Raw genomic sequence first — 14,200 nt, forward strand, 5'->3', positions numbered from 1 at the left:
ACCAGCCTGTAGACCGATGGCCTAACCACGACGCCACCGAGGCCGGTAAAACCAGCCCCGAATTTAGTCAGCGAACGTTCGCGAACTATTTGATTGGTTTTCGACGTTGCCATTTGGTTTACCGTGAAGCGTATAAACCAGTCAAGCGGACGTTTTTCTGCTCGGTCTGGCAGAACTCTGCTCAGGTAATCCATTCAGAGCAGCATCGTAGGAACCTGGGCCCGGTAACATAAAGCACTCGTAACACTTACGTCAGACGTACACCATACGTAATGAGTTGCGTACGTCTGACGTAAGTGTTACGAGTGCTTTGCGTTACAGGGCCCTGGGGAGGGATTCGCCCTCACTCGAGGATAATCACATTCACTGGCGTAGCCAGTATTTTATATTGGGGTAGGGGTGGGGGAGACCACACGATGTATTTAAATTTGTGTGTGTGTGTGTGTGTGTGTGTGTGTGTGTGTGTGTGTGTGCGTGTGCGTGCGTGTGTGCGTGTGTGTGTGTTTGCAAGTATGATTTTATAAAAAATGTAAAAAAAAATTGTAGAGTTTAATTGGGGGCAATGGCCCCCTGGCTACGCCACTGAAAACATTTACCCGTTTCATTCTAAACCCCTAAAATACATGTGATGTTTCCCCTCCATTTGTAGGTGTGCCGCCATCCCTCTATCTTTCATATTGTCCTGCAACAACATATCTAGCCATGATTATTTTGGGGTTGGAGGTGAGTAGAAAGGCGCCTTAAGCTAGTGACAAATATATCCGTTAACAGTCCGTTTATCGGATCCGTAAAATGCATCCACTAACGGATGATTTCGAACCAATTGTTTTTAAAGAAGACCGACACATATCCGTAACGTTTATTTGTTGGATCCGATTGACGCACGTGTTTTGGACAGTGTTCGAAAATGCTCGTTTACTTTACCGAAGCAAGGATTCCTATATTATGACGTCATATTGGGGGAACACCCTGTATTAGGAACTTGTAGTTTTCTAGTCTCAGTGCTGGGATTAACAATGGATATCGTCATTTAACTGTGAAGACTCACAATTTGCACCGTGTGAGGTTCTCTGACCTGAGATCAAACATGAGACCTTATTAGACTGGATTTATTTGTATACTTGCATGTTTTATGTATGTTTAGATCTCTTTTTTTCTCTCATTGGGACATACCCTAGTTTTTAAACACTAACGCATATTTTTGACTATTATAACCGTTTTTGATAACTTAAATCATACTTTACTTAGATTTTATTGTTTATATTATCAATTTCCGTACATTCGAAGTGTTTTTTGGTCATCCTGGTGTTTTTAATATCACAAAATGCATTTCTCATATTTTTAAAAACGCACGTGCGTCTGAGAAGTAACAGTTATGAAGTTGAGTTTTAGTCTATTTTTACAGGGTATTTCACCATTTTAAAGTCACAGACGCGTGTTTCACTCAGTTGTAACTTTATCCAAATGTGTTATAGGTTTGTAGATTAACTAACGACTACGGAGGACAACTCTCAAGATTCTCACAACTTAAAGGGACTGACGAAAATTAACACTAAGTTTAGTTTTATATATATCCATTTTTCATTTTCAGTAAAAATGACTTTTTCAATTGGCGTAAATCGCGTTTTGATGGAAAAACCCGGGATTTACACAATACAATTTCATAAGGATCAATCGCGTTTTGCGGCAAATCAGCGGGCCTACGATTAGCCCTTACTAACATACAATAATGGCTTTAACTAAAAAAAAAAAAAGAAGAAAGAAAATGGTTTATATCGCGTTTTGCGTCTGAACTCTTCATATATATATATATATCCGAAATCATGTCCGTAAAACCAAGGACTACGGAGGACATAATAAAATAAATACATGTACGTGTCATATAGTTTGTCGGATCCATTAAGGTAGTACCAAACCAAATAACTTTCGGCTGGGTTAAAGTTGGCGGTGTAATAGAGAAGTTAACACCACAAGTCCCGTGATTGGTGATAAATGTGTGTTGGGTGTAAAAAAAAAAAAAAAAAAAATTCATCAGGGCAAAAAATATATGCAATTTTATTTCATCTAGTACCACTGTGTCAATTTGCCTTGTGCTTGAAACATGTGAGGGGTACATGTAAAAGAAGTACTCAAATTTTGTGCGGAACTAGGGTAGTCATAGACGCTACCCGTTATCTCTGAAATGAGCAGCTTCATCCCCCATTTTTTTCTGATTCACTTTAAGAGTGAGAGGTGGTAGTATTTATATCCGTGGTGTTTATGTCGATTGTAGGAGTTTTAGCCACATATGTTACTATTGTCGTCAATGGGATTCAGTTTTAATATGGCTATAAGTGCCAGTGTGTGTGTGTGTGTGTGTGTGTGTGTGTGTGTGTGTGTGTGTGTGTGTGTGTGTGTGTGTGTGTGAGAGAGAGGTGGTAGTATTTATATCCGTGGTGTTTATGTCGATTGTAGGAGTTTTAGCCACATATGTTACTATTGTCGTCAATGGGATTCAGTTTTAATATGGCTATAAGTGCCAGTGTGTGTGTGTGTGTGTGTGTGTGTGTGTGTGTGTGTGTGTGTGTGTGGATGTCGCCACATATTAAAGAAATGTATCTCTCACTAACCAAATTTAATGAAAACGTATCAACTTAAATTAATACGAAGGCGGCAGCACAATATTAGTTGATATCCATTTAAAAATGCACAATGATTTGTTTGCAACCTTACATACCTGTTTGACAGTAATGCTGATGTGAATAAATGTTGTTATCCAGATTTTAACATTTCCAATCAATTTGGTTTTTTAAACTATTAAATTTTATAAAATTATATATACATACATATACATACATACATACATACATAATGTGGGTTATCTCTGCCCCCAATATGGTCCCCCCCCCCCCCCCCCCTTCCTCCAATATAAAACCCTGGCTAAGCCAGTGAGAATTGTACATTTTCATTATGATAACTGACCCAGAAATTAAAGTTCTGCATTTCACAGTTCATGTATTAGGTTTAAAGGCTAGTCGGAATAATCGTGGACTATGGACACACAGACAGACACATTCTTTATTTACGTCTCGCCATGTGTACAGATTAAAAACACTGTTCAATAACAATGTACCGGGTAGCCTAATAACAGCGATAACTGTACACAAGCCACTCCCATGCTACGAGAGACTTTACAAAAGACTTCAAATATTTTTAAGACTATGGAGACCGCACTGAGTAATCGCGTAATTTAATACGTGCGTGTTTACAAAGGACGGACACTCCCGATCACAAACTATTTAACCCTCAACAACGAGGTTTTACTTTTAATTTAAATCGACCATTGTTTGCAGTTATATACAGTGAAACCTCTCAAAATCGGACAACCAAGGGATCAAGTACAACATTCCACAGTATTTTACTCAGGTCTGAAGCAAATTTCGATCAATACTAATATGACAAACATGACAAAACTGTCAACACTGGTGTACCCAGGATTTTATATTGAGGGGGCTACCCACAGTTTAAAGATAAGCAACCATACTGACTATAAATCATGTTATGGGAAGACAGGGAAAGATATAATTGGGGTGGGGGTGGAATTGAGGTGTGATGGGTGGAGGCATGGCCCTTATATGGCCCCCACCTGGCTACAACAGCAGGCGATCCTACTCTATAAATAAAGGTTAAAATATGGCTTGTGCCCCCACCCCACTATAGAGACTGTGGACCCTCCTCTAAAAATTGTGCCCCTTACCCCAAATATCGTTTTAAAAAAAGAAGAGAAAACAATATATGGTCCCCACCTGGAAACAGCAGGCGATCCTACTCTATAAATAAAAGTTAAAATATGGCTTGTGCCCCCACCCCCACTATAGAGATTGTGGCTCCTCCTCTAAAGATTCGCTCCTTACCCCAAATATCGTTTAAAAAAACACGAAAAGAGAAAACAATAAGAAAAAAGAAAAGACAAACAAACAACGCCAATCGAATGTGGATAACAATGGTGTATTTATGGTGATTAACGTGACGATTTTTTTTGGGGGGTGGGGGGTTGGGGTAGTATATGTTCCGACAATTTAAAACCTATGTGCTACTTAGATGTATTTTTCACTAAACCAAGTCAAGAATTATACCCTTGCATACTCTTTATTTTGTGAAATAAACTTAAAATTAAACGTTGCAAAAGAAAGTTAATTCAAACAACAGGAACACGTTGAATTAAATTCATGGACGGTTGTAAGGCACTGCAATAAATCAACTGACTTGCATACAATGGTTCTAAACTCGGTCTAGCACAATGTTACCAAGAAACACGTCCGGTTTAGAAATAATTCCAGTGTACCGAGGGTCAGGTTTCCATGGCTTTCACTGTATTCTAAGATATAATAGTTTTGGAGGGAGGCTGTATATATTATGTGTACTCCACTACATGTATATGTATATTTTTATAACCATATTTTGTATAACTGTACAGGTTTCTGTTGAATTTTGTGTTGTAGGCGGTCGGTATTAAAACATGCATCTAAAGTTTATTTTTGATTTTTTACCAAAATCTATTACATTTAACTTTATCTCGAACTATCCATCATTATGTCAAACTGTCTATTTTGGTCTCATCAGCATCGATATAAGGAATTAACCTTGACTATATATAATTTAAATAATCAATTAAGCAATGTATTCTCGGTCTTGAATGTGTACGTTTCTATTCTTCGATTTATGTTTGCTATGTACTCAATTAAAATTGCTTCAGGATTGAGAGCATCCTGCTTCTGAACAATTTAGTCACGATAAGTTGTATGACCGGCCTCGGTGGCGTCGTGGTTAGGCCATCGGTCTACAGTCTGGCAGGTACTGGATTCGGATCCCAGTCGAGGCATGGGATTTTTAATCCAGATACCGACTCCAAACCCTGAGTGAGTGTTCTTCAAGGCTCAATGGGTAGGTGTAAACCACTTGCACCGACCAGTGATCCATAACTGGTTCAACAAAGGCCATGGTTTGTGCTATCCTGCCTGTGGGAAGCACAAATAAAAGATCCCTTGCTGCTAATCGGAAAGAGTAGCCCATGTAGTGGCGACAGCGGGTTTCCTATCAAAATCTGTGTGGTCTTTAACCATATGTCTGACGCCATATAACCGTAAATAAAATGTGTTGAGTGCGTCGTTAAATAAATCATTTCTTTCTTTCTTGATAAGTTGTATGAGCATTGAAAATATGGTGTCGAGACGTAAACATTGACTATATTGTGTCACGGCAACTGGTATCTATTGCTGTCAAGCGCACACGAATTTATAAAAAAAAAAAGTAAGTCTTTTCAGTTTTGCATTAGTAAAATAAGACATAAGATGTTGACGCATAAATGCAGCTTTAGAACAGTTTCTGGAATAACCCTAAGTCTACGGTGTACAATTTTGTGTATGGCCTAAAGACAAATATGAATTTCAATTGTACATATAGATTACTTTACCGATTCATAGACCGATTCCTCGGCATTACTGAGCCATGTAATGTAATGTAAGAAAGCAGTCTAGATTGGTCGCACGATATATTACGCGCCAAATTTGTAAACAATGTTGACAGAAAAAGCATTAGAACTAATTCGAGAATTAAAGAGGAATACTGATGGGTCGTTACCACCATATAAAGAGGACATTGTTCGTCAGGTCCTAGAAGAAATGAGAGCTCTATTTGAGCATAACCGAAGGGACGTCAGCGCTACAGTGGCTGGCGAAACGGGTCTGTTTTCCGGGGTGCAGTTGAGACATTCAGCTTTGGAAAGAAATAAAAGATGTTTGCTAGCATACTTATACAACCGTCTTTTCCAAATCAAGAAGATGCGGTGGGAATTTGGAAGTGTTCTTCCCGCAGACATTAAATACAACTTGTGTGAGCAAGAAGTGCAGTGGTTTAATCGATACAATAAAATGTTGGCGAACTATATGCGCTCGATAGGCGACTCTGACGGCCTTGACCTGACCCAAGACATGAACCCGCCGAAAACTCTCTACGTGGAAGTGAGGTGTTTGGTAGACCACAGTGAGTTTGAAACTCAAGATGGAACTGTCATCGTATTAAAGAAAAACAGTCAACATTTTCTTCTCAGATCAGAATGTGAACATTTAATTCGACATGGAATATTGGAACACATCGTTCATTCGTAAACTTAAACCGTCTTGCTCATGGCAGCAATTTAGCCAATGTAAATGTTTAATACAGACTAAGCTATTTTCCAAGAAAATACTTCATAGTTTTACACAAATTGGCTAAAGAAAATCGTTTTAACATAATGATTGTTCATCACAATATGTGAAGGATTAAAGACAATGTAATTTGTATTAATTTAATTAGAAATTGGAAAAACTAATGTATTAATTAATGAACTAAAATATTGCTGTTATTATTTAATAAAATTTTCATTAATTTATAGGGTTTTTTTTTTTTGCTGTTTTAAAATTAGGTACGAGCTGGGCAGTGAAATAAAATCTGATTGAAATATGTCTTGTTGCTGTACACTATCTTGTCCAGGTAATCTTTGTCCAGCCGCTTGTCGGAATCGGTAATCGTTTTTGTCTTTTCTTGGTCCAATGTAATGTCACCTGGACACGTTTGATTTGGCCAAATGATAGATCTACCAACGAAGACAAAGCAGAATAAATGATACGATCTAATTTCAGTTCGAATCAAATAAGATTCGATATCACTACGAATGATGTAGTAGTACTTTCTACGTTTCAAACCGATTCCAGACATGTTCAGGAAACTTTTTGAGTGTTTAATTAGCAAACTTCAACCAGAACCCAAACGCCCCTGATTGAATGTGATTCGTCTTGCCAGTAGGATCGATGAACGTTCGATCATGACGTCCAATTCGGATGTAGAGGTAGGCCTACTGACAAAGAACCGCCAAAGCCCAAATTTATAGGCCTACGTACACAAAAATACCCCGTAGGCCTATCCCATTTGTTTAGTCGGCGAATTGCATGTGATAAGGGCCTTAGGCCAACCAACCAATCAAACCAGTCGATTGCCGTAACAGAACTGTAAAAGAACCCAGTATTCAATAAACTTAAACCGTTGTTATTTCCGTGGTTTTTATTCCTAAAGTAACAAAATTAGGCTACTTCAATTTTCTTATTGATAAATACGAGTATTTGGGATTGTATATAATTATACTTCCATGACGTTTTGAACAAGTCTGAGGGGTATGGTACAAGTCATAAACAAGTTTCAGGGGCGTGCGCAGGAAATTTTGCAGGGGGGGGGGGGGGGGGTAGGAGCGCCGCAGGTGCGAAGCCCGAAAATTATGAAAAATTGACCCCTTCTAGGGCTATTCTGAGGTGTTTTCTGCTGGCTAGCCGAGCTGCTTTCTGACCACATGTTTTTTGGAAAGAAATTACATTAAAAATCGGGATATGAAATTTTTGTTCGCCTTGAGCAGGGGGTGGTGGTTTCGACCCCCCCCCCCCCCCCCCCTTGCGCACGCGCCTGAGTTTACATGTATATTTGTGATGGTTATTTGCACGCTGTCGATGTTTTGATTGACAGCCGATAGTCCCGATAATCAGATTAAAATCAGCTCAACTGGAACTGTCCTCTACTATAGCCTGTGGTAATTAAAGCCCCAGTGGAGCTGATTTTAATCAGATTGACAGTTCCGAGTGCGCGCTGTTCAGATAACATGTGCGTACCACTTGTTTGTACAGTAACTTTCACGCAAAACTTTGATGGACATAGTGCTATAGAAATGAGGAACTTACTGTGATATTACTCGTAACCTGACGGCATGCAATAAGCTAATCACCAAAATAAAGTTTGTTTTGTTTAATGACACCACTAGAGCGCATTGATTATTAATCATCGGCTATTGCATGTGAAACATTTGGGCCTAATTTTGAGTCATAGGGGAAACCTGTATTTTTCCATTAGTAGCAAGGGATCTATTTATATGCACCATCCCATAGACAGGATAGCACATACCACGGCCTTTGATAATACATCCGCGGTGCACTGGCTGGAACGAGAAATAACCCATTGGGCCAAACGACTGGGTTCGATCCCACACCGACCGCGCATCAAGCGAGCGTTTTACAACTGAGCTATGCCCAGCCCTTCGCCAAAATACTTCAAAGGCAAAAGTATTGTAGCCTAGTCCATTTCTGCGAGCTGTTACGCCAATAAAAATAGTCCAGATCCTTCAAAGTAGAAAAGTTGGCACCAGTTCGGATTGATGCATTCAAGAAAAAAGGTTCCATTCCCCAGGTTCCTACAGGCGAATACTTTCTTTTTTTTTCGAAGGAGAAAGGTAGGTGATGCAACGTTTTAACACCTACAGTATTGAAAAATACATGAACTTTCAAAACACAAATCCAAATTACAAAACGGTTAAAATTTATTCTTTATTACAAATACATAACAAAAGTGTAGCCCATAGCATATGCACTGGCCGCGCACATAATCAAGGTCAATAGTGTCCTTTTTTTTTTATGCTCCCAAATAAAAATTTAATTGTGATAGCTCTCTATTTTTAGCTATTTGTACATGGGATCAAACGATCGTGAATGAAAAATAATAGAATACTAGCAGGCCATTAGAACAGAATGACGTGGAGTTGGGATGAGGCACAATCTCTAGTGGAGGGGTCACAATGCATATTTTAAACAATTCTATATAGTGGAGGGGTCACAATGCATATTTTAAACATTTGTTATATAGTGTAGGGGGCACAATGCATATTTTAAACACTTATTTTATATACTGGAGGAGGCAAAATGCATATTTTAACCTTTGTTTCGTAATAGAGGACCCCAAAAACGTACATTTTCGTCCTCAAGTGTGTTTATGTACGGGGAACAAGCTCTACAGCCATCTAGTTTATGGGCATGTACTAGTACTTAGAACAACTGTTTTGGTGGAGGAGGGTGGGGGAGCGGTGAAGTTGACGCTGATTTTCAACCCTATCTTGTATGCTAATGAATACAATGAGTACACTCCCAGGAATTCTTTTTCATGATTTAATTTTGTCATTGGCATCAACGGAGCGGGATCTAGCTCTGTTAGTAGAAGGCTCAGCTAACGTGCTTTGGTCGCAGAATCGAACACCATCAGTGGATTACGGAAGCCAGGTTTTTTTTGGTCTGTTCCAGCCAGTGTACTAAGCTGGTAGGCTACTAATATATCAAAGGCTGTGGCATGTGTTGTCCTATCTGTGGGAAAGTGTATAAACGATTCCTTATTACTATTAGGAAAATGTAGCAGGTTTTCTCTCAAACAATATGTTAAAATTACATAATGCTTGACATCCAATAGCCGATGATGAATAAGTAATTTCTTCATTTCATTTCAACTTATTTTCGTGCTTATATCCAATGAAGGTTCAAGGACGCTGTTCTGGGAACACACCTCAGCTATCTGTCCAGGACAGTGGGTTAGTTCATTGTTAGTGGTTGGTCAGAGAAAAAGGTGTAGTGGCCTTACACGTACCCATTGAGTTGTTAAAAGTCGCTCTGAATGGGAGCCGGTATGGGGCTGCAAACCATGTACCTACTAGCCTTATGTCCTGTTGGATTAACCACTACGCCACCGAGGCCAATGATGAATAAGTCAGCGTGCTCTAGTGGTATAGTTAATCAAAACAAAGTTACATCAACCATTTGCATTGCTGGTGGGTAGGCATGGAATCCTGCTGCCAATATTTTCAGTGTAAATGCTTGACCCTATCATTTTGTAACTGACCGTGTTAAATGTACTGATCAAAATACTAGTTTACATGTAATCATGATGATGGTGATATTTGCTACAAACAGGTGAAAGACCACAATGGACACAAAACTAACAGCATGATTTCCACCAATCTTATTAGTTCAATAAAATACATAAATCAACAAATTATTTTTCAATTATAATTTTATTATCACACATTATAATGTTCACAACAAAGTACATGTAAATATACATAACAAAAATTAACAGATATATAATATGTAAACGTCTATCAGTAATAATAATATGAAAATAAATAACAATAAATTTATCACAGTAGTTTGTAAAAGTCTTCTGTTCTATATTTCTATGTCACCCATTGTATATTGTTAGTCATCGACAGAGAGCCCATCAAAACTGATAACCTATCACTAGGAAGTGGTGGTGCTCATCCAGGAGTGGCATACCATACCCCACGACTCGGGATCATTGTTAAAAGTATTACATATATCTTAATATTAAAGTCACTAACTCTAGATCTTGAAGTACACACCTTTTGTTTCACATAATTTACATTTTGAGCAATACAAACATAATGACGACCAGAAACACACTGGATTCATGTTAACTCTTTTAACTCCATAGACTTCTGACATCATGACCACCAGAAACACACTGGATTCGTGATAACCCTTTATCTCCATAGACTTCTGACATCATGACCACCAGAAACACACTGGATTCGTGATAACCCTTTTAACTCCATAGACTTCTGACATCATGACCACCAGAAACACACTGGATTCGTGATAACCCTCTTAACTCCATAGACTTCTGACATCATGACCACCAGAAACACACTGGACTCGTGTTAACCCTTTTAACTCCATAGACTTCTGACATCATGACCATCAGAAACACACTGGATTCGTGTTAACCCTTTTAACTCCATAGACTTCTGACATCATGACCACCAGAAACACACTGGATTCGTGATAACCCTTTTAACTCCATAGACTTCTGACATCATGACCACCAGAAACACACTGGACTCGTGTTAACCCTTTAACTCCATAGACTTCTGAATCATGACCATCAGACTTCGTGTTAACCCTTTTAACTCATAGACTTCTGACATCATGACCATCAGAAACACACTGGACTTGTGTTAACCCTTTTAACTCCATAGACTTCTGACATCATGACCACCAGAAACACACTGGATTCGTGTTAACCCTTTTAACTCCATAGACTTCTGACATCATGACCACCAGAAACACACTGGATTCGTGATAACCTTTATCTCCATAGACTTCTGACATCATGACCACCAGAAACACACTCCATCGTGATAACCCTTTTAACTCCATAGACTTCTGACATCATGACCACCAGAAAACACTGGACTCGTGTTAACCCTTTATCTCACTAGACTTTGTGATGACCACCAGAAACACACTGGATTCGTGATAACTTTTAACTCCATAGACTTCTGACATCATGACCACCAGAAACACACTGGATTCGTGATAACCCTTTAACTCCATAGACGTCTGACATCATGAAAGAAAGAAACACACTGGACTTGTGTGACCCTTTTAACTCCATAGACTTCTGACAACATGACCACCAGAAACACACTGGATTCGTGTTAACTCTTTTAACTCCATAGACTTCTGACATCATGACCACCAGAAACACACTGGACTCGTGTTAACCCTTTATCTCCATAGACTTCTGACATCATGACCACCAGAAACACACTGGACTCGTGTTAACCCTTTATCTCCATAGACTGACATCATGACCACCAGAACACACTGGATTCGTGATTTGTCCATAGACTTCTGACATCATACACACTGGATTCGTTAACCTCTTAACTCCATAGACTTCTGACATCATGACCACCAGAAACACACTGGATTCGTGATAACCCTCTTAACTCCATAGACTTCCGACATCATGACCACCAGAAACACACTGGATTCGTGATAACCCTCTTAACTCCATAGACTTCTGACATCATGACCACCAGAAACACACTGGACTCGTGTCAACCCTTTTAACTCCATAGACTTCTGACATCATGACCACCAGAAACACACTGGACTCGTGTTAACCCTTTTAACTCCATAGACTTCTGACATCATGACCACCAGAAACACACTGGACTCGTGAAAATTCTTAACTTAACCCTTTTAACTCCATAGACTTCTGAACTGACCACAAGAAACACTAGACCCTGAAAATTCTTAACTTTCCGTAGACCTCTGACACTAGATTTGTGATAATTCTTAACTTAACCCTTTTAACTCCGTAGACCTCTGACATCATGACTAAAAGAAACACACTAGATTTGTGATAATTCTTAACTTAACCCTTTTAACTCCGTAGACCTCTGACATCATGACTAAAAGAAACACACTAGATTTGTGATAATTCTTAACTTAACCCTTTTAACTCCGTAGACCTCTGACATGACTAAAAGAAACACTGGATTTGTGAAGATTCTTAACTTAACCCTATTAACTCCATAGACCTCTGACATCATGACTAAAAGAAACACACTAGATTTGTGATAATTCTTAACTTAACCCTTTTAACTCCATAGACTTCTGACATGATGACCCCCAGAAACACTGGATTTGTGAAAATTCTTAACTTAACCCTTTTAACACTGTTGTTAACCCTTTTAACCCTGTAGACCTCTTTAGGCGAGGAAACCTCAACAAAATGTACAGATGACAAAAAAACAACCCATCCCAGGGATTAAAGGGTTAAGCAAGAAGTTTGAGTACACACAATGTGTAATTTAACAGTAAAAAGCTCTAATGGACCAACATATTTTACAGTTTCTGATATGGAATTACGGGTCAAAGCCTTCAAGCAAAACAATGGTGTTTTCAAACAATTGTGGACACGCAGGCAAAATAATTCATTGTGACACAACAAGCAATAACAATTGTACAGTTATCACATTAAAAATATTAATACAAAATATAATACTTTAATAATATGATGGATTGTATCATCCGTTGTCTGTTTCGGTGAGGTTCCTGTTTCGGTGGTTGTGTCGTTTGTGTGCAACAGTACGTACATAAACATTTTTTTTATGAATTTGACTTTTGTATGTGGAAAGCAAACAAATGTCTGTCATATTCACAGAAATGTGCGTAAAAATAAAGTTAAAACGAGCAAAGAAAGCAAGATTGAACTTTATCCACTCATAAACATGGTACATTTCTTAATACCTTTTTTTCTATGATTTTCAAAGACTATAATTTGAAAGAAAAACTATTTCTGTCTGTTCTCAGCTGTACTGGTATCTGATTATTGAAGTCACATGATTGTCACAGCGTCTGCTGGTAAAATTCTTTTTATAGATACTTGCAAAAAATATATGGTCCTTATATGTTTTAACATAAATATCTTTCTGGATATTTGTTTATATATTTCTTAAAAATCAGAATGCAAACAAACAATTTTACCAATATAACCATTCATTTGTTCAACTAACATGATTGCAAGACATCATAATTGTTATATTCGTATTGTTAAAATGTTGTCTGTTAACATTGGTTCTCGTGGGCTCCATTTTGTATATTCAAATGTACATAGCCTACTGTTGAACACAAATGACACAACCTTAAAATATTTGTTTATAAATTATTATAAGTGTATGTTTTGTTGAACAAAATACATGTTTTGATAAAACACTGAACAAATTTGTGTTGGAAAGTTTTTGCTGTAAGCTATTCCACTAAATATATCACCCACTCAAACAGGTTACGTAGTCAACAATATTTACTGCTGATGCATGCGACAGTTTTTGACGCATGTGCAGTAAACGTAGCTACTTAGAGGCCGGTTAAGTGCTCATGTGAAGTGTAGAAATATTAATAAAAAGGTAGGTATTTGAATAATAACTGTCTGTTTATAAATATTGATATGCTTTAGAACCGAATGCTTATGCTCACCAAAACTGCTCCACCCATGATAATATATAAAAATTCTATGAACATGAACTTATATAATGGTTTATAAAAAGCTTGTATAAAGAGTGTACATTACGTAAAAAACCAAACAGCCCAATCCATGCAAAAATTATAATAACAGGATGGCCATAGTCTGGATTTATAAAGAAATGATGAAATAATACAACAGTTATTCTAAAAATAAATATATTATAAAAATAAATCTCATGTTTACTAAACCAAGCTGTTAATGTCAATGGTTTACAAAATGCAGTTATCATGCATTAATATATGGCAAGTATATCTTCATGGTTTCATCTTTGTGTCTGTTATCGATGTTGTCCAGCCGTTGCTGAAATACATAGTTGGCATAGTCTCGACGTTGATCTATGTCCAGGATCTCCAGAACATTTTCTCTTGAGACAGGAATTCGATCCCTTGAGGCGCTACCACCAGGAAGGACCTTCACCTTGGCAGGAGTCGTCTTGGGCCTCCCCACTTTGTCCAGTGATTCATTTGCCTGTAAAAAGTTAACAGCT

The 14,200-nt window shown here is 38.1% G+C and overlaps 2 protein-coding genes and 1 long non-coding RNA gene across 3 annotated transcripts in view; 1 reads left to right on the plus strand and 2 right to left on the minus strand.

The window, feature by feature from the left end:
- Positions 1 to 5,507: 5,507 nt before the first annotated feature.
- Positions 5,508 to 6,407, plus strand: LOC121384271 (DNA replication complex GINS protein PSF1-like). The gene has a single exon (XM_041514588.1). It carries the CDS (start codon positions 5,556 to 5,558, stop codon positions 6,144 to 6,146), a length of 591 nt encoding a protein of 196 aa, XP_041370522.1. The 5' UTR covers positions 5,508 to 5,555; the 3' UTR covers positions 6,147 to 6,407.
- Positions 6,408 to 9,870: 3,463 nt separating this feature from the next.
- Positions 9,871 to 11,027, minus strand: LOC121383397. The gene is made up of 2 exons (XR_005959294.1): positions 10,982 to 11,027; positions 9,871 to 10,747 (listed from the first exon to the last, which is right to left on the minus strand). It is a non-coding gene; the product is annotated as an uncharacterized LOC121383397 (long non-coding RNA).
- Positions 11,028 to 11,966: 939 nt separating this feature from the next.
- LOC121383396 (tetratricopeptide repeat protein 28-like) overlaps positions 11,967 to 14,200 on the minus strand; it is a 29,382-nt gene continuing 27,148 nt past the window's right edge. Inside the window, exon 19 of the mRNA XM_041513401.1 lies at positions 11,967 to 14,181. Coding sequence (XP_041369335.1) covers positions 13,939 to 14,181 — 243 coding nt within the window. The 3' untranslated portion in view covers positions 11,967 to 13,938. The remainder of the gene's footprint in view (positions 14,182 to 14,200) is intronic.

Source organism: Gigantopelta aegis, chromosome 10 (genome assembly GCF_016097555.1).
Source record: "Gigantopelta aegis isolate Gae_Host chromosome 10, Gae_host_genome, whole genome shotgun sequence".
Classification (NCBI taxonomy): Eukaryota; Metazoa; Mollusca; class Gastropoda; order Neomphalida; family Peltospiridae; genus Gigantopelta; species Gigantopelta aegis.